At 43.3% G+C, this 18,563-nt stretch overlaps 1 protein-coding gene across 1 annotated transcript in view; it reads right to left on the bottom strand.

Annotated features, from left to right (window-relative positions):
• Positions 1–4,728: 4,728 nt before the first annotated feature.
• Positions 4,729–18,563, bottom strand: part of arrb1 (arrestin, beta 1) — a 44,913-nt gene continuing 31,078 nt past the window's right edge. The window contains exons 11-16 of the mRNA XM_075472714.1: positions 16,707–16,844; positions 16,541–16,624; positions 12,248–12,271; positions 12,029–12,099; positions 11,353–11,401; positions 4,729–7,626 (exon numbers count right to left, since the gene is read on the bottom strand). Coding sequence (XP_075328829.1) covers positions 7,521–7,626; positions 11,353–11,401; positions 12,029–12,099; positions 12,248–12,271; positions 16,541–16,624; positions 16,707–16,844 — 472 coding nt within the window. The 3' untranslated portion in view covers positions 4,729–7,520. The remainder of the gene's footprint in view (positions 7,627–11,352; positions 11,402–12,028; positions 12,100–12,247; positions 12,272–16,540; positions 16,625–16,706; positions 16,845–18,563) is intronic.

The raw sequence follows: 18,563 nt of genomic DNA, 5'->3' as shown, positions 1-18,563 counted from the left end.
TGGGGCATCGACCACCTTTGGTCACATCAAGAACTCCAACGAGAAACAGTCACAGAATAGAAAACTTTGTGTTGGTGAGCAGGAATCCGCCCAGAATAACGTGTCCGAGGGTTAGAAATCTGTCTAAAAACACCTGTGAAGTAGCAGACTGGGATGGAGGTTCCCATTTTTAACCCTAACCCTAACCTCAACCCTAACCCTAACCATAACCCTAAACCCCTCAATTTTACACTACTCAAAATTCAAAGATTTCCATGATTTTATCCCCGTTTAACGCTCAATTCTTATAGACTTTCTAGCCACTTATTGGTTCCATTTGCCCTCAATCCCCTAAACCACAACCCAAATAACATCAATCTCCACTCGGACAAAATTACAATTTATACACTATAAAAAACTATACAAATTAAAAACTAACCATTTTTAATTTTCAACGAACTTACATTAAATAAATAAGACTCTCAGAACATTAAGGGACATAATCCCATAATTACAGAATCTTACCTAACCCTAACCATAACCCTAAACCCCAACCTTAACTAATCCTAATTCTAACCCTAACCTTAACCTTAACCTTAACCATAACCCTAACCTTAACTAGTCCTAAAACCCAACCCTAACCTTAACTAGTCCTAAAACCCAACCTTAACCTTAATTAGTCCTAAATCCAACCCTAACCTTAACTAGTCCTCCCTACTCTCACCTCTTCACTATTCTTTACCTCTCTCCCCCCCTTCCCCCCGCAGCACACGACACACACCGATACGGACCTTGTGTCTAGCGCACCCACTTGCAACACAAACCCAGAAATGTTTCCCACGGCCTCCTGAGTTACTCCAAGACCATCCCAGCACACGCAGCAACCATCAGTCGGGTCCTGAGCGACAGTGCACCCCCCTTGGCACCTATACCAAACTCCATGGTGACTGAACAGGAGTCCGAACTGAGACGTTACGTAGGAGGGGGCCATTGAACTTAACCCCAACCCTAATCCTAACCCCAACCCTAACCCCAACCCCAACCCTAATCCTAATCCTAATCCTAACCCCAACCCTAATCCTAACCCCAACCCTAATCCTAACCCCAACCCCAACCCCAATCCCAACCCCAACCCCAACCCCAACCCCAACCCTAACCCCAACCCTAATCCTAACCCTAACCCCAGGGAATGTGTTCCAACTTTAGGGGGATCAGTCTCCCCGGGAAAGTTTACTCCTGGATGTTGAAAAGGAGGCTCTGACCAATTGTTGAAGAAGAGCTTTGTCTGCATTTTTAGGACTCGAGGCTTCTGTAGGGGTTTCTGTGGGAGAGCCGGGTAAGATCTGTCCTCTGACTCGCATTTAAAACAGGTTCCTAGGACCGCCTTCTTTCACCTTCGAAATGTTGTTAAACTCAGGAACATCCCGTCTCACAGTGGATTCTCTGAAAGGCCTCCAGCTGACTGACTTTAATAAAGAAACCAATATAAAAATGACAGAAACTTACAGATCTTTTCTGGATACGATGTTTGAATTTCCTCACTTGATTTAGCCTCTGATAGCGGACTTGTGTCTGTGCTTGTCCTGTTGGATCTCAGTGCTGCATTTGATACGGTCGATCACAGTATCTTATTACACAGACTTGAACATGTTATTGGGATTAAAGGAACTGCATTAGGCTGGTTTAAATCATATTTATCTGATAGATTTCAGTTTGTTCTTGTAAACGAAGAATCTTCCTCACACACCAGAGTAAGTCATGGAGTTCCCCAGGGTTCTGTGCTTGGACCGATTCTTTTTACTTTATACATGCTTCCATTAGGTAACATTATTAGACAGCATGGCATAAATTTCCATTGCTATGCTGATGATACTCAGCTGTACTTATCTATAAAACCAGATGAAACCAATAGGTTGGTCAGACTACAAGCATGTCTTAAAGACATAAAGACCTGGATGACTCAGAACTGTCTGCTGCTAAATTCAGACAAAACTGAAGTCGTTATCTTTGGACCTGAGCGTTTCAGGGAGAAATTGTCTAGCTATATAGTTACTCTAGATGGTATTTCCTTGGCTTCTAGTTCTACAGTGAGGAACCTTGGAGTTATTTTTGACCAGAACTTATCATTTGACTCGCATATAAAACAGGTTTCTAGGACTGCCTTCTTTCACCTTCGTAATATTGTTAAAATCAGGAACATCTTGTCTCAGAGTGATGCAGAAAAACTAATTCATGCATTTGTTACTTCAAGATTGGACTACTGTAATTCTTTATTATTGGGCTGTCCTACATATTCTCTGAAAAGCCTTCAGTTGATCCAAAATGCTGCAGCCAGAGTTTTGACGAGAACTAACAGCAGAGATCATATTTCTCCAGTTTTAGCTTCTCTTCATTGGCTCCCTGTTAAATTCAGAATAGAATTTAAGATTCTTCTCCTCACATATAAAGCTCTTAATGACCGAGCTCCATCATATCTTAAAGATCTCATTGTAAGATATTTTCCTAACAGAGCACTTCGTTCCCAAACTGCAGGTTTACTTGAGGTTCCCAGAGTTTCTAAAAGTAGAATGGGAGGCAGAGCCTTCAGTTATCAGGCCCCTCAATTGTGGAATAAGCTGCCAGTAAATGTCCGGGAAGCAGACACCCTTTCCACTTTTAAGACCAGGCTTAAAACTTTCCTTTTTGATAAAGCTTATAGTTAGGGATGGCTCAGGTGATCCTGAAACATCCCATAGTTAAGCTGCTATAGGCCTAGACTGCTGGGGGGCCTCATCTGTCACACCTTTCCTCACTTTACTCTCTTTATGTATATGTGATATTATTGTGGTCATTAACTCGTGTTTCCCTGTTCCAACAGATATCCTTTGAATGGTGTTACAGTGCCGCCGTCGCGGTGGCCCCCTGCCCCCCTCCCCCCCCCCTTTTTCTGTCTTCTCAAACCCCAGCTGGTGGAGGCGGATGGCCACCCTTCCTGAGTCTGGTTCTGCCAGAGGTTTCTTCCTGTTCAAAGGGAGTCGTTTCTCTCCACAGTCGCCTCAGGCACGCCGCTCAGGCCGGGAGATTGGACCGAAAAACAAAAAGTTTTCAGTGCAATCTGTTGGTTTTCTTAGCTAGGAAATTGTTTTTGAATTGGCTCTATATGAACGAATTGGATTATTTTATGAATTATGATTATTATTAATTAATTGAATTCCAATTGGCTTGAATTGGACTTACTATCTAAGTGCCTTGAGATGACATTTGTTGTATTTGGCGCTATATAAATAAAAATGAATTGAATTGAAATTTACGGCCTCTGACGATCAGGGAGAGGGAAGCTGTTCAGTGTGTTCTGTGTTCATTTAGTGGGCAGAACAGAAATCTGTAGCTGCTGAAATGAACTGAATTATTATCATTTGTCATTATCATAAGAGGTAACCTGTATCTTTAACCAAGGCTGTGTTGGAAACCGCCTACTACATACTACATACTACATACTGCATACTGCATACTCATCGATCAGACAGTATGCAGAGCGTTTACCCACAATGCATTTCGCTCCTGCCCGAGCCGAAATCAGCCGGCCTGAAGCTGATTTCTCTTAAGCTCTAAACTCTGTAAACTTTAGCAACATTTGACACATTTTCAGGAGAGAAAGTAGTCGTTTAGATCCCCAACGTGTTGAAAACCTGACAAAATACCGGCTGTTTACCATTTTGTTCCCACGAATTCGGCGCTACTAAAGCTAGCCGCAGTGAGCTAACGCACTTCCGGTTATTTTCACAAAATAAAATACCCGTTGCCTTTTATCATAGGGAAAGCCATTAGGATACAATTGGTGCTTTTGTTTTGAAAACAGGAAGTGAACCTACCCTTGTTGTAGCTAGCTTGAAACTGCCGTTTTGACAGGAAATGACGATCGGCGACGTCACGTTACGTTGCATCTTGGGTAGTTTGAGTACGAGTAGTAACCTCATGATGCATACCCAACATTTCGGAGAATCTAGTATGCATCCGGGAACTTAAAAAAGTTAAAGTTAGTATGAGTAGTGGGAGAAGTTTGGCGGTTTGGAACACAGCCATGGAGTCTCATACCAGTGTTTCTCGCAGCGCATTATAGTCAAGGGGGCCGCCTTAGCACACTCGCACTGCCGCCTTGCCAACGTTCGCAAATAAAAAAAAAAAAAAATTATTTTTTATTTTTTATTTTTTAAACCGAAGTAATAATGCTTTGCCAGGCTCATACATTAAAAGACAGCATTGATAACATTGAATTGCGACACCTACTGGTTGTTAATGTAAATAGTTAATAATGTAAATAAAAAAGTGTTACAGCTCTTAAACAGCTTCGTTATTGCTCTAACAGCCCCCCCACCCCCCCACCCCCCCCGTTCCAAGTAATCCCCCCCCCGGCCAACGACTCACCACCTTGACTAAGCAATTTCCTGCGGAAAACACTGCATACAGACTGTTACCGTGTTACACATGCAGCAGCATCATTTTGAGAAGTTTCATATTACATCTGTTACAGCTGGAGTCCAGTAAACCTTTGATAACGATGCATGTCTGTTCTAAGTGTTTCCACATCAGTTTCCACCCTGACGGCTGAGAGCTGAACACATGAAGGTTTCTGAGTGGAAGCATCAGGATCAGCTGTTGTTACAGGATGTTAAAATAATAAAGTTTATGATCATAAACATCAAACTGCAGCAGCAGAAACCTTCCTGACGTTTCTGTTTGGTTTGATTCACACAGAAAAATACACAAAAAGCCGCAAATGTCCTTTTATTAAAGATGAAGAGGAATACACGAGTTTCATTCTGGCCTGTGGAAATGAAACTGGAATAAAACTAAAGTCATTGTGTTCATTTTCCTCTCAGGACAGAGAAAAACTACCCGGTTTGTTTCAGTCTCCTGATAACAGGAACACCGTTAAAGGTTTTTATCCTGTTAATCAATACATCAGATCTCCGAAGATCAGTTTACAAATCATCATCCATCAGCTTTACACCCGATTATATATATATATATATATATATATATATATTATACTTTCTGTCAGAGAGAAAACTTGCCATTTATCATGGTGTGGTGCGTTCAGGGACACTAACGTAATGTGGTGTGTTCAGGGACACGCTGGGTGTAAAATAATGTGGTGTGTTCAGGGACACTCAGACTTCAGAGCTGTCGGTGAACATTAAAGAAATGTTATTTGGGTTTAATTTGGGTTGTGATGGTTTTTGTAGTTTTTGTAGTTTTTGGGTCGATCCTCTGAAACTGATTGAACCAGTTGCACAGAACACCTGAAGTTTTCTCCACGAGGAAAACGATCCCGACTTCCCCGAAGCTGAGGGGATCAGTTTGTTGAGGATAGATTAGGGACGTCAATCACAAGCTTTGGATCCCGGTCGAGACCTTTTTAACTGATCCACACCAGTGAGGACTCTGTGTGAACACAGTGAACCGGAGGTTCGGACTTCGGACCTCGTGGTTTCCTTTAAGCTGGTTGTTCACGTTTTTGTGCAACAGTTGAATGAATTAATTCTGTATGGAAGGTCGGAGGAGGGTTAGGATTAGGGAATGAAGGGGTCCTGATATTAAGCTCCTAAAGCTTTGATTCTGTATGTATTCTTAACTTCTGTTGGTTTTTTGGGATGAGATGGACCCGATAAGTATAAAATCTAAGCATTGTCCTAGGGTTAGGGTTATGAGAGGACTCAGGCTCCCAGGAGGTTAAGGTATTCTTAAATCAGACAAAAACTACTTTAAGAATGTTGTGTTAGGGTTAACCCTAACACAAGCTGGACTCTTCTCTTCTTAGCAGCCACTGACCAATCTCTCAACTACCTTTTTATGCTGAGATTTTAGAAAAAGTTGCAGCTGAGCAGCCCTGGACCTCTGCCTCTGATACCGCTGACCATCTCATTGGGTTTGTCAGCGTCTCGGAGGATGTTCTGTTCTGCTGATGCTGGACCGGACCTCACCTGGGTGGGTGCATCAGGGTCTGGTTCCCCTACTCTTCCACTTTTCTGTCCTACGGTGTCCCACAGGGTTCAGTTCTGGGGCCTTTATGGTTCCTGTTATATCCCTCTTTAAGGACGCGTCCTCCCACTATGCAGATGACACTCAGCTGGATTTCTCAACATGTTTCTCAGCTGCTCAGACTCTGTTAAAGTTGGATGTCTGAACTTAAGGTGCTTCATGCAACTGGATCCTGTTTGAATCATTTTTGACTTGATGCAACACAAACTTTTTTTTCAAGGACCTTCAACTCAAGAACCTGCCATTCAAGGCTGGTCACATCAGTCAGACAATCCAAGAGGACCCAGAGAGGGAAAGTTGGGGTGGTTGAAACGAGCTCACGGGCTTCGGCAGGATATCTGACACATGGTGACCCTTCCCTGACCCACAGGACACCTCAACATCTTCCACTCTTACCTGAATGCTTGTTTTTGTACTTTCAGCTCTAATAGGAGGACTCACTTAACCCCTGTTCTTGAAGCTCTTCATTGGCTACCAGTTTCCTCTTGGATAAATTTTTTAATTTTGGTTTTAACTTTCCGAGCATTGCATGGTCAGGCTCCACCTTACATCAGAGATCTGATCCAGTCTTTTACACCCCAGCTCGGGATCTGAGGTCTGTGGATCAGAACCTTCTGATGGTGCCGGACCAGAGGAGACCGATCCTTCCAGGCTTTGGAACGATCTTCCACTCATTCTTTTATATACAGCCATATAAATTCAGGCGTTAAGGGGTTAATTGTCTTGGGGGCTGCTATGATTGACACTGAGTTGCTTTGGCCTTTTTAAACTTGTACTTTTATGTACTTCTTAACTGTGTTTTTCTATTGTACCTGTAAAGCGCTTTGTGACCCTGGTCTGTGAAAGGCGCTGTACAAATAAAGATTACTAACTTACTTACTTCAGAATAGTTCTAACACCAATGATGATGATTAGGAAAATGATCGACGTGAAACATGAAATCAGGGTTCCTCTCTGTAAACTTTTTTTTGTGACAGTAATAAAACATATGAAGTATTGATATAATTCATGCACCAGTTCCTCGTCCTCTTGTGGGTCAGAACCTCCCGCAGATCAGCTCTGTGCTGCAGGCGTCGGTGAACAGCTGAAGTCACCGTCGTGCTCTGGAGATTGAACGCTCATCCACAGTTGGCAGTGTTGTTGATTATGAAGACCCCCCCCCTGGAAACGAAACACTGAAGCTAAACCCAACACTACGTTACTCCTGTTGGTCTCTAATGGAAACATGTAGAACAACGACACGTTAGAGGCATGCTTCCAGCTGTCGCCACAATGCCGGCTCGGCGTTCCCGCCGTGGAGAGCTGCTCCGTCTGAAAACACAAGGCTGCGGTATTCTAGCTTTTTACACTCCCGCAGGACGCAGAGAGAGGACGAACATGAACGAGCACACGAACAACGGCACCATTGAGTGTTTGAAGGGTGTCCGGACTGTGGTTGGGCCTACAGGTAAACCTCCGTTAGCTCCACACTACAAACAGCAGCAAAACAACGACGGCAGCAGGAGGGACGCCCGTCGCCTTTATCTGTCGTCCAGTTTGGGGGAGTCCACCGGCTCCTCGTCCTCCTCATCTTTAGCTCCAATCAGCCGCTGGCGGGCGAAGTCTTCGAAAATGATGTCGTCGTCACTGAGGGAGCAAGAAGGTGGTGGAGGTTAGTTCCAGGGAATGAAATCTCACACTAGATCATTTTTTTCACTCTCGTTCTATAATTTCCGAATGCTTAAACTCATGATTGGACCATAGCAGAGTGTCTGATCCCTCTCTGATTGTTAATTCGCTGGAAATGGCTTGTCATTACGTCAGTCGGTACTGAGGATGTAGGCTATGAATGAGATGTGGATTTAGGATTTGCAATGTCTAACTAGTCACCCTAAAATCGACTAGAATGGAAGAAATTGCATTTAAGAAATGCAAAATTTTCTAGAGGAAGGCCCCACACTCTGCACTATTGCATATTCATAAAATGTATACATGTATCTACATCATATCTACACAGATATATATATATCTGTACTGTGGAACAACTTCTGAGATGCGTGTCGCGAACCGACCCGCTGACATCTCACTCCAAGGTTTTTGGAAAAGTTGGCAACCCTGTAGTCCAGAGGGTGGGGGTAGAGTAAGCCTGCCAACAACCCCGACCAGTTTAACCGGCCTGCGGGCTTCTGTGCTTACTTTGACCATAAAATGGATCTTTACTCTGAGGTGCTTGTTTACGTGTGAAGAACTGGTTCCTGGTGGTTAAAGGGATAGTTCGCCTCTTTTGACATGAAGCTGTATGACATCCCACATCATATCAGGTGTCTACATGCACTTAATAAATCAGTCAGATTGTAATTTAGCCAATAATCCGATCCTTTCTGTGCCATGTGACCCCACTGAGTGGATCCGTCTGTAATCTGTTTGTTTTCTGCAGAAAGCCTGAGAGGCAAGCAGTGAAAAAGGGTTTGCTTTTGTTTTTCTGCCACAAGAGGGAGTCCCAGCTCACTTTGGACCATAGAAACCACAGGAGTCCTGGTGGCTCTTTGCCAGCCATCCGAAAACTGAGCTGAAAGCCACAACAACAAGAGTCTAAACTAAACCAAACTGCTGGGATGATTACAGCTAAACTAATGACTGAATGAAGCACTAAACAGTGCTGGTCAAAGCCAATCTGATTGATCTGGGATCGGCTTCCAAACATGTTCAACATAATGAAGGATGAGTCAGTTCCTAAAACTCATCTGAAGCAGAGAGAGGCTCAGGTAGTGAATATAACAGCTTTATGGGTCCTCTGACAGAGATCCTAAAACTCTGCACAGATGATGCTGCTGTGCACTGGAAAAAATAGTATATTTTTCTCATTGAGTGTCTCATTACACTTAATATGAGACACAACTGCCTAACAACTACTATTTCAGCCAGATATAGGGACTTGTTTGAAGACAATACATCTGGAATATCTTGTTAAATGAAAAAGTCTTGAAAACAAATAGTTTTGAGTCACATTTCACAGGAAACAAGCTTTTTTTTTTTATTTGAAGAGGTTTTTAATCTAATTTCAAGATCAATTTTATCTCAAAAGTTCTAAATATCACATTTTATTTCAAGAAATCTGGACAAGCCGATTTTCACTAGTTCCATTGGCAGATTTTTTTGCTTATTTCAAGCAAAAACATCTTTTATTTGTTGTTTTTTTACTTATTTTTGGAGGGGCATTTTTTCCAGTGTGGTTCACTGCAGATTCATATGACAGCAGTTTAAAGCAGCAGTCTGGTGTTAAACACCTGCTACCTTACCTCCTCTCCTCCCGTTTCTTCCTTGATTCTTCTGTGAGGAGAGGAGGTAAGGTTGTATAAATCATGAACTGAGGAGAGGGCCTGAATAGTTATGGGTTAGGGTCTCAGAGGAGGTGCTGCCTCAAAGGTGAAGCTGAAGGAAAACCGTCTCTGTACTCTGAGAAACACATCATAACGTCAGCTGAATGCAGTTTGAGAAGCAGACGACAAAGAGACGAGTGAAATCAATGTGTTGGGCCTCAGGAGGACTCATGTCTGCAGATTAGATCTGTGTCCCACTCTGTGGAGTCCAGAGTCAGATGAGAGGATAGATTTCATTCCTCTCACTCAGTGAAGAGGACCGGACGAGGCTGAGCTCAGCAGAAAGACACGAAGTAAGCGGAAACCATGAGCCGAGTCCGGTAGTTGCCTACATCTGCAGCCCGGTGTGTGTTCCTGATGAAACCCGGATGGTTCAGCTGCTCAGAACCAGCCTGACATGCAGTATAAGATGATGAGAGGAGCAGTTACAATTAGAGCTGGGCGAGTTAACTCGTTATTGTCGCGTTAACGAATTAATTATTTAACGCGCATTAACGCAGGTTTATTTTTTCCATTTTTAAAAACAAAAAAAAATAAAAATTTTGGGCGCTTTTGTGCCTTTAAAGGAAAGTTCAGAGAGACAGGAAGCAGGGGGCAGAGAGAGGGGGAACGACATGCAGCACAGGGCCGTCCGATGCGGGACTCGAACCGGGGCAGCTGCAGCGAGGACTGTAGCCACTACGCAACGGACCACCTGTTTTATTATTTATTTTATTATTGTAAAAGTATTTTGCGTACAAATGCGATTAATCGCAATAAATCAGGGAAATCATTCTATTAACCCATTTAGACCGGGAAAGCATTGCCGCATTTCTACCTTTAAAGCCGGGGGTGCTGTTGCGTTATTCTACCTTTAAGGCCGGGAAAGCGTACACGTCTTTTTCAGACGGGAGCGGTTGTGAGGAGTTTCTTGGCTTTGATGATGCTGATGAACGTGCTGACCCAATTGATGCAGATTTATGGCTAGCACATATGTTTGCAGATGACGATAACGACGAGGATGATTTTGAAGGGTTTGAATGTGAGTGGAAGACTGACAATTACCACCGTAATCGACGGAGAGATTTCAACCGCACACCAGGGGGGAAAGTGGATTTACCTGCAGATGCCACATCGTTGCAGGCTTTTAATCATATTTTAACTGAGGAGCTTTGGGCGCATCTCGTTTCCGAGAAGAATAGATACAGTGAGCAGGTACTTCAGACTCCAGCTCGAGCAAAGATGGCAAGGTGGTCACACGTAACTGTGCCGGAGATGACAACGTTTATTTTATAATGTGTATGGGCTCCTTGTGCTGCCAGTACGAAGAGATTACTGGCGATAAAATAAATAGATAAATAGATAAATAAATCATTTAAATATAAATGATCTAATTGGAAATAGTGCTGTTCCTGCACTTTACTTTTTACATTTTCTATTTTCGTGAAGGTGTATGTAAATAAACTCAATTTCCAAAGAAAGCCACAGGTGTAAGCTCTCCAATACTTTTTGGATTTTGTTTCTATCTGCTACAGAGGCTGAGAAATCAATCATTTGGTAGGCGTTGACACAATTACTGAATTTCCAGAAAAACTTCAGGTTTTAGGGGGTCTTTCTGAAATCGGCCGTAGGTTTTACAGGCATTCTGTTCCAGGCGTTTTAGGCCCAAATGGGTTAATTGCGATTAATCAGGGAAATCATGAGATTAATTAGATTAAACATGTTAATCGCTGCCCAGCCCTGGTTAGCTCGGTGTGGAACCCTTTAAGCTGCTGAATGAATCTCTGCTGACAGCAGGAAGGTTTCCCGTCTGAAGCCCATTTCCTGCAGCTCCCTCAGCATTAACGCGCATTAGGGCTGAAGCTCAGGAGACGCCTTCAGCCCCATTAATGCTGCACCAGGCGCAGAGGAAACCCTCTCTGCAGCCAGCGCTATCGATGAGGCCGCGAGCCACACGGGGCCAATCAGAGCGCAGCAGATGGCGAGGTGAGACGGAGGAGAGACGGCTGCTTACTTTGTGTCAAACTCGATCAGGTTCGTGTCGATCGGCGCCTCATCTGGAGCTGAAAGAGAAGGAGGGAAGAAGCTCACACACTGGAAACATTCAGAAGAACTGAACTAACTCTGGTTCTGCCTCAGATTCTGGGTTTATGTTCATGTTGGAACATGTTTCAGTGAATCTCTGCAGCTGTTACCATGGAAACATCTGCAGATATTCACTTTAAAGCTGCTCAGAACTGAACTAACTCTGGTTCTGCCTCAGATTCTGGGTTTATGTTCATGTTGGAACATGTTTCAGTGAATCTCTGCAGCTGTTACCATGGAAACATCTGCAGATATTCACTTTAAAGCTGCTCAGAACTGAACTAACTCTGGTTCTGCCTCAGATTCTGGGTTTATGTTCATGTTGGAACATGTTTCAGTGAATCTCTGCAGCTGTTACCATGGAAACATCTGCAGATATCCACTTTAAAGCTGCTCAGAACTGAACTAACTCTGGTTCTGCCTCAGATTCTGGGTTTATGTTCATGTTGGAACATGTTTCAGTGAATCTCTGCAGCTGTTACCATGGAAACATCTGCAGATATTCACCTTAAAGCTGCTCAGAACTGAACTATCTCTGGTTCTGCTGTTAGGAAATGATTGTCTTTGATAGATCATTCATCATGAGGGAGTTGAAGGTGACTCACCGTCTCTGTAGATGGATTCCTCTAACGGCTTTGGGTGCATTAATGTGAAGGGCAGTTCGACGGAGATTTCGCTGGAAAACAGACCACAGGTCAGAGATGCTGGATTAATCCTCAGCGGCTTCATTTAAACTTGTTTATTTGTGTGTGACTGGATAACTGCCGCCACAGCGGGGGGGTTTGTGTCGGTGTTTTCATCCATGACAGAACATTAAAGCTTACCTGGCAGCCAGATCTCCAAGGAGCCTGAAATAAATGAACATTCAACAGGTTCAGTTTCACGGCAGCAGAAGAGCATCTCCTCTTATTTCTCCTGATAAGATCATTAAATCATTAACAGCTCCCTGTTGATGCAGTTTTACTGAATGAGTCCCCCCTGCTGAGGAGCAACTAAGTTAAAGGAGACATATTTTACCTCTTTAAACAAGTTAGAATTGGTCTATTGGTCTATACAAAACATGTTCATGAAGTTCTTTGCACAAAATCACTCACATAAAGAGATTTCACCAGCTCTATTCTTGCCAGTTTCAGTCTCTCCCAAATTGAGCCGTTTAAAGGGCTCTGTCACTTTTATGCAAATAAGCTGTTGCTGGCCCCGCCCCGCTCATGAGAAGCCTCCGGCTGCGTGCACTGTTTACCCTTTTGTTTTGAGGGTCCAAAAGGTACATATATGTACTACTCAAGTGGTAAAAGGTACATATATGTACTACTCAAGTGGTAAAAGGTACATATATGTACCTTTTTTTCTACATGCTGGGGTACAATAGACAGTCTGTGTTAGGCTACTTCAGTATAAGGGTACAAAACTATACCTTCAGAGGGTACTGCCCCAGTGACAAGCCATCGTACCCCTAAAGGTACAATTCTGTACTTTATTTTCTGAGAGTGTATTTTTAAACTGTTTTTTTAAATTCTTAGATTGTTTATAATTGTATAAACATTTTTATTGGTGACCGCGGCGACAGCAGCGCGAGGTCCCGCTGAGCTGAAGGCGAGCCTCGGTCCCCCGGCAGGCTTCCACATGTTCACTGCCTGGATGGGTTCACCACTTCTCTCATGGACAGGAAATAAGTGTTTTCTCAACAGCGGGACCTCGCGCTGCTGTCGCCGCGGTCACCTGTCTGCTGGTGGCCTGGAGACGTGCTCACTGGCGGACACCAGAAGGAGCTGCCGGCTGCAGGGGGCGCGGATGTTTTCTCAACTTATTTCAGGCGGCTGGCAGGGAGAGGAGAGCGGCCCGGCGCAGAGGAGCGCTCCCCCCTCGGCCCCGGTGGAGCAGCTCACACAGGCTGACCTCGTGGCTGTGAAAACCACCGGCAGAGACTGGAGCTGCTGCTGGACACCTGGGTCTCCAGAAACACACCACAGGTGCAGCCAACAACACGACACTTCATGTGTGATTTTCCTTTCGTAGCCATTGTGCTCGATGCTCGATACAAGATGGCGGATCTTCAACTAATGTAGAGGGTGGGGAGTGGGTGGGGACTCGACAGGTATATGCAAATTCCCCTATTGTGTCGTCACAATAGGGGAGCCATCCAAATGGCTCACAGCAGCATTTTTTTCTTGACACCAAAGTCTTTCTACTGACCTACAGAAAATGGATGGATGGGTTTTTTTCACGCTTGGAGTGTTTAAAGGAACAGTAGAGGCCCAAATATGAACACAAAGACCTGCAAAAAGTGAGTTTTGCATAATATGTCCCCTTTAAGAGTTAACTGTAACTACTGTTAAACACTCAGAAAGGATAAAAACGGCTTCAGGCCACAACACGATGCCAAGGAGGAAAGACATCAGCAACGATCTGAAAGAAGCAGCTGCTGCTGCCCATCAGTCTGGGAAGGGTTATAAGGCCATTTCCAAACTATCTGGAGTCCATCGTTCTACATCAATGATCATTAGGGCTGGGCGCGTTGACTCATTATTATCCCGTTAACTCGTTATTATCGAGTTAGCTCGTTATTATCGCGTTAGCTCGTTATTATCGCGTTAGCTCTTTATTATCGCGTTAGCTCGTTATTATCCCGTTAACTCGTTATTATCGAGTTAGCTCGTTATTATCGCGTTAGCTCGTTATTATCGCGTTAGCTCGTTATTATCCCGTTAACTCGTTATTATCGAGTTAGCTCGTTATTATCGCGTTAACTTGTTATTATGCCGTTAACTCGTTATTATCCCGTTAACTCGTTATTATCGCGTTAACTCTTTATTATCGCGTTAGCTCGTTATTATCGCGTTAGCTCGTTATTATCGCGTTAGCTCGTTATTATCCCGTTAGCTCGTTATTATCGCGTTAGCTCGTTATTATCGCGTTAACTCGTTATTATTGCGTTAACTCGTTATTATCGCGTTAACTCGTTATTATGCCGTTAACTCGTTATTATGCCGTTAACTCGTTATTATCCCGTTAACTCGTTATTATCGCGTTAGCTCGTTATTATCCCGTTAACTCGTTATTATCGCATTAGCTCGTTATTATCGCGTAAGCTCGTTATTATCCCGTTAACTCGTTATTATCGCGTTAGCTTGTTATTATCCCGTTAACTCGTTATTATCGCATTAGCTCGTTATTATCCCGTTAACTCGTTATTATCGCATTAGCTCGTTATTATCGCGTTAACTCGTTATTATCGCATTAGCTCGTTATTATCCCGTTAACTCGTTATTATCGCGTTAGCTTGTTATTATCCCGTTAACTCGTTATTATCGCATTAGCTCGTTATTATCCCGTTAACTCGTTATTATCGCATTAGCTCGTTATTATCGCGTAAGCTCGTTATTATCCCGTTAACTCGTTATTATCGCGTTAGCTTGTTATTATCCCGTTAACTCGTTATTATCGCATTAGCTCGTTATTATCCCGTTAACTCGTTATTATCGCATTAGCTCGTTATTATCCCGTTAACTCGTTATTATCGCATTAGCTCGTTATTATCGCGTTCGCTCGTTATTATCGCGTTAGCTTGTTATTATCGCGTTAGCTTGTTACTATCCCGTTAACTCGTTATCGTCGCGTTAACTCGTTATTATCCCGTTAACTCGTTATTATCGCGTTAGCTTGTTATTATCCCGTTAACTCGTTATTATCGCTTTAGCTCGTTATTATCGCGTTTGCTCGTTATTATTGCGTTAACTAGCTAATTATTTAATGTGATAAATATTTTATCTTGCATTAACGCAGTTTATTTTATTATTATTATTATTTTAATTTATTTTATTCTGTAAAAGTCTGCTGCTCACAGGCTTTTATTTTGTAAAAGTCTGTTTCTCACAGGCTTTTATTTTGTAAAAGTCTGTTTCTCACAGGCTTTTATTTTGTAAAAGTCTGTTGCTCACAGGCTTTTATTTTGTAAAAGTCTGCTGCTCACAGGCTTTTATTTTGTAAAAGTCTGTTTCTCACAGGCTTTTATTTTGTAAAAGTCTGTTGCTCACAGGCTTTTATTTTGTAAAAGTCTGCTGCTCACAGGCTTTTATTTTGTAAAAGTCTGTTTCTCACAGGCTTTTATTTTGTAAAAGTCTGTTGCTCACAGGCTTTTATTTTGTAAAAGTCTGTTGCTCACAGGCTTTTATTTTGTAAAAGTCTGCTGCTCACAGGCTTTTATTTTGTAAAAGTCTGCTGCTCACAGGCTTTTATTTTGTAAAAGTCTGCTGCTCACAGGCTTTTATTTTGTAAAAGTCTGCTGCTCACAGGCTTTTATTTTGTAAAAGTCTGTTGCTCACAGGCTTTTATTCTGTAAAAGTCTGTTGCTCACAGGCTTTTATTTTGTAAAAGTCTGTTGCTGTCTGCTGTGGAACAGGAAAAGAAAGTAATCGGCGGATCCACCAAACATGGAGAAGGGTACGGAACTTTTACTCGGCCATTTTCATGTTAAAGTTCTTCCAGACGGCGGAGTCGACAGAACCAAAGTCATCTGTAAACACAGCCAAGTTGAATTGTCTTCTCAGCGCAGTAGTTCCAGTCTAAAATATCACTTAAAGGCAAAACACACAACTGATAGCAGCAAGTCATTCAAGGAAACAGACAGTGGAGCGAGGCTTCTACATAAAAACTACAGAAAGATGCTGATGTTAAAAGTGTGTTTGCACAACAAATGTTATGGCACTTTCATTCATATGGCAGCACATTTAAAATAAAGCTAAATGCTAAAAGCTATACGCTACTTTTGGATTAATTTTGGGATTCTGCGTACAAATGAGATTAATCGTGATTAATCAGGGAAATCATGTGATTAATTAGATTAAACATGTTAATCGTTGCCCAGCCCTAATGATCATTTTTATGAAACATAACATGTAATTCATAAAGAAACAACAAAAACACTGAGTCTCTTCAGAGGGCAGCAACAGAAGAGCTGTTTATGTGTGAGGTCACCTCATTAATTTATTCTTCCAGCTCACAGGTGATCAAATGAACAGGAAACACTGAAATAAAGCGCAGCTGCATTTAAATGGATGCATAATAAATAATAAATGGATGCTAAATGGTTTCATGAGGAGCAGAAGCGATATACCGACCCGCCTCGCGACACCACCAGCTTCACTTTGACTTTGTAGGACACGATGATGCCCAGGATCTCCTTATTGGCTCCTTCTCTCAGGCTGCTCGGGAGGAAAAGCAGAAAGTCACACATGGACAACCTCGTCTCTGAGTGGTAGTGAAGGCATTGTGTGCAGGACTCACAGTGTGCTGGAGGCCAGGTTGGTGTCCTCGTGCTTCAGTTTGCCATCCAGAGCCAGGCCTCGCTTCTCTCGGTTGTTGGCCAGAAACGGGGTGAGGGTGAAAACTTTGCAGAAGGTCGAACTGGGAGCAACAACGTCACTGAGCACAGAAAAATATTGCATATATTAGCTGTCGTTTTTATAGGCTGGATCTTCCCCAAAAAGAGATTTTCCCCAAGTGTATAAATCTCCCTGAATTTAAGTTTAAGTCCTTTTTTAAAGCCTTTTCCAAGCAGAATCCCTCAGATTAGACTCAAAATATCCAGATATGAGGCCAAAACATCCAGATATGAGGCCAAAATATCCACATATGAGCCCAAAACATCCAGATATGAGGCCAAAACATCCAGATATGAGGTCAAAACATCCAGATATGAACCCAAAACATCCAGATATGAGGCCAAAATATCCAGATATGAGCCCAAAATATCCAGATATGAGGCCAAAACATCCAGATATGAGGCCAAAATATCCAGATATGAGCCCAAAACATCCAGATATGAGCCCAAAACATCCAGATATGAGCCCAAAATATCCAGATATGAGGCCAAAACATCCAGATATGAGCCCAAAATATCCAGATATGAGCCCAAAATTTCCAGATATAAGCCCAAAATATCCAGATATGAGCCCAAAACATCCAGATATGAGGCCAAAACATCCAGATATGAGCCCAAAATATCCAGATATGAGGCCAAAATATCCAGATATGAGCCCAAAACATCCAGATATGAGGCCAAAACATCCAGATATGAGGCCAAAACATCCAGATATGAGGCCAAAACATCCAGATATGAGGCCAAAATATCCAGATATGAGGTCAAAATATCCAGATATGAGGCCAAAATATCCAGAAATGAGGCCAACATATCCAGATATGAGGCCAAAATATCCAGATATGAGCCCAAAACATCCAGATATGAGGCCAAAACATCCAGATATGAGGCCAAAACATCCAGATATGAGGCCAAAATATCCAGATATGAGGCCAAAATATCCAGATATGAGGTCAAAATATCCAGATATGAGGCCAAAATATCCAGAAATGAGGCCAAAATATCCAGATATGAGGCCAAAATATCCAGATATGAGGCCAAAATATCCAGCTGAACCTGCAGCTGAACCTGCAGCTGAACCTGCAGCTGAACCTGCAGCTGAACCTGAGGCTGAACCTGAGGCTGAACCTGCAGCTGAACCTGCAGCTGAACCTGCAGCTGAACCTGAGGCTGAACCTGCAGCTGAACCTGAGGCTGAACCTGCGGCTGAACCTGCAGCTGAACCTGAGGCTGAACCTGCAGCTGAACCTGAGGCTGAACCTGCAGCTGAACCTGAGGCTGAACCTGCAGCTGAACCTGCAGCTGAACCTGCAGCTGAACCTGCAGCTGAACCTGCAGCTGAACCTGCAGCTGAACCTGCAGCTGAACCTGAGGCTGAACCTGCAGCTGAACCTGCAGCTGAACCTGAGGCTGAACCTGCAGCTGAACCTGCAGCTGAACCAGCAGCTGAACCTGAGGCTGAACCTGCAGCTGAACCTGCAGCTGAACCTGCAGCTGAACCTGCAGCTGAACCTGCAGCTGAACCTGAGGCTGAACCTGCAGCTGAACCTGCAGCTGAACCTGCAGCTGAACCTGAGGCTGAACCTGCAGCTGAACCTGCAGCTGAACCTGAGGCTGAACCTGAGGCTGAACCTGCAGCTGAACCTGCAGCTGAACCTGCAGCTGAACCTGAGGCTGAACCTGCAGCTGAACCTGAGGCTGAACCTGCAGCTGAACCTGCAGCTGAACCTGCAGCTGAACCTGAGGCTGAACCTGCAGCTGAA

The sequence above is a fragment of the Odontesthes bonariensis genome, chromosome 9 (genome assembly GCF_027942865.1).
Source record: "Odontesthes bonariensis isolate fOdoBon6 chromosome 9, fOdoBon6.hap1, whole genome shotgun sequence".
Taxonomy (NCBI): Eukaryota; Metazoa; Chordata; class Actinopteri; order Atheriniformes; family Atherinopsidae; genus Odontesthes; species Odontesthes bonariensis.
This window is presented reverse-complemented; position numbering and strand designations above follow the sequence as displayed.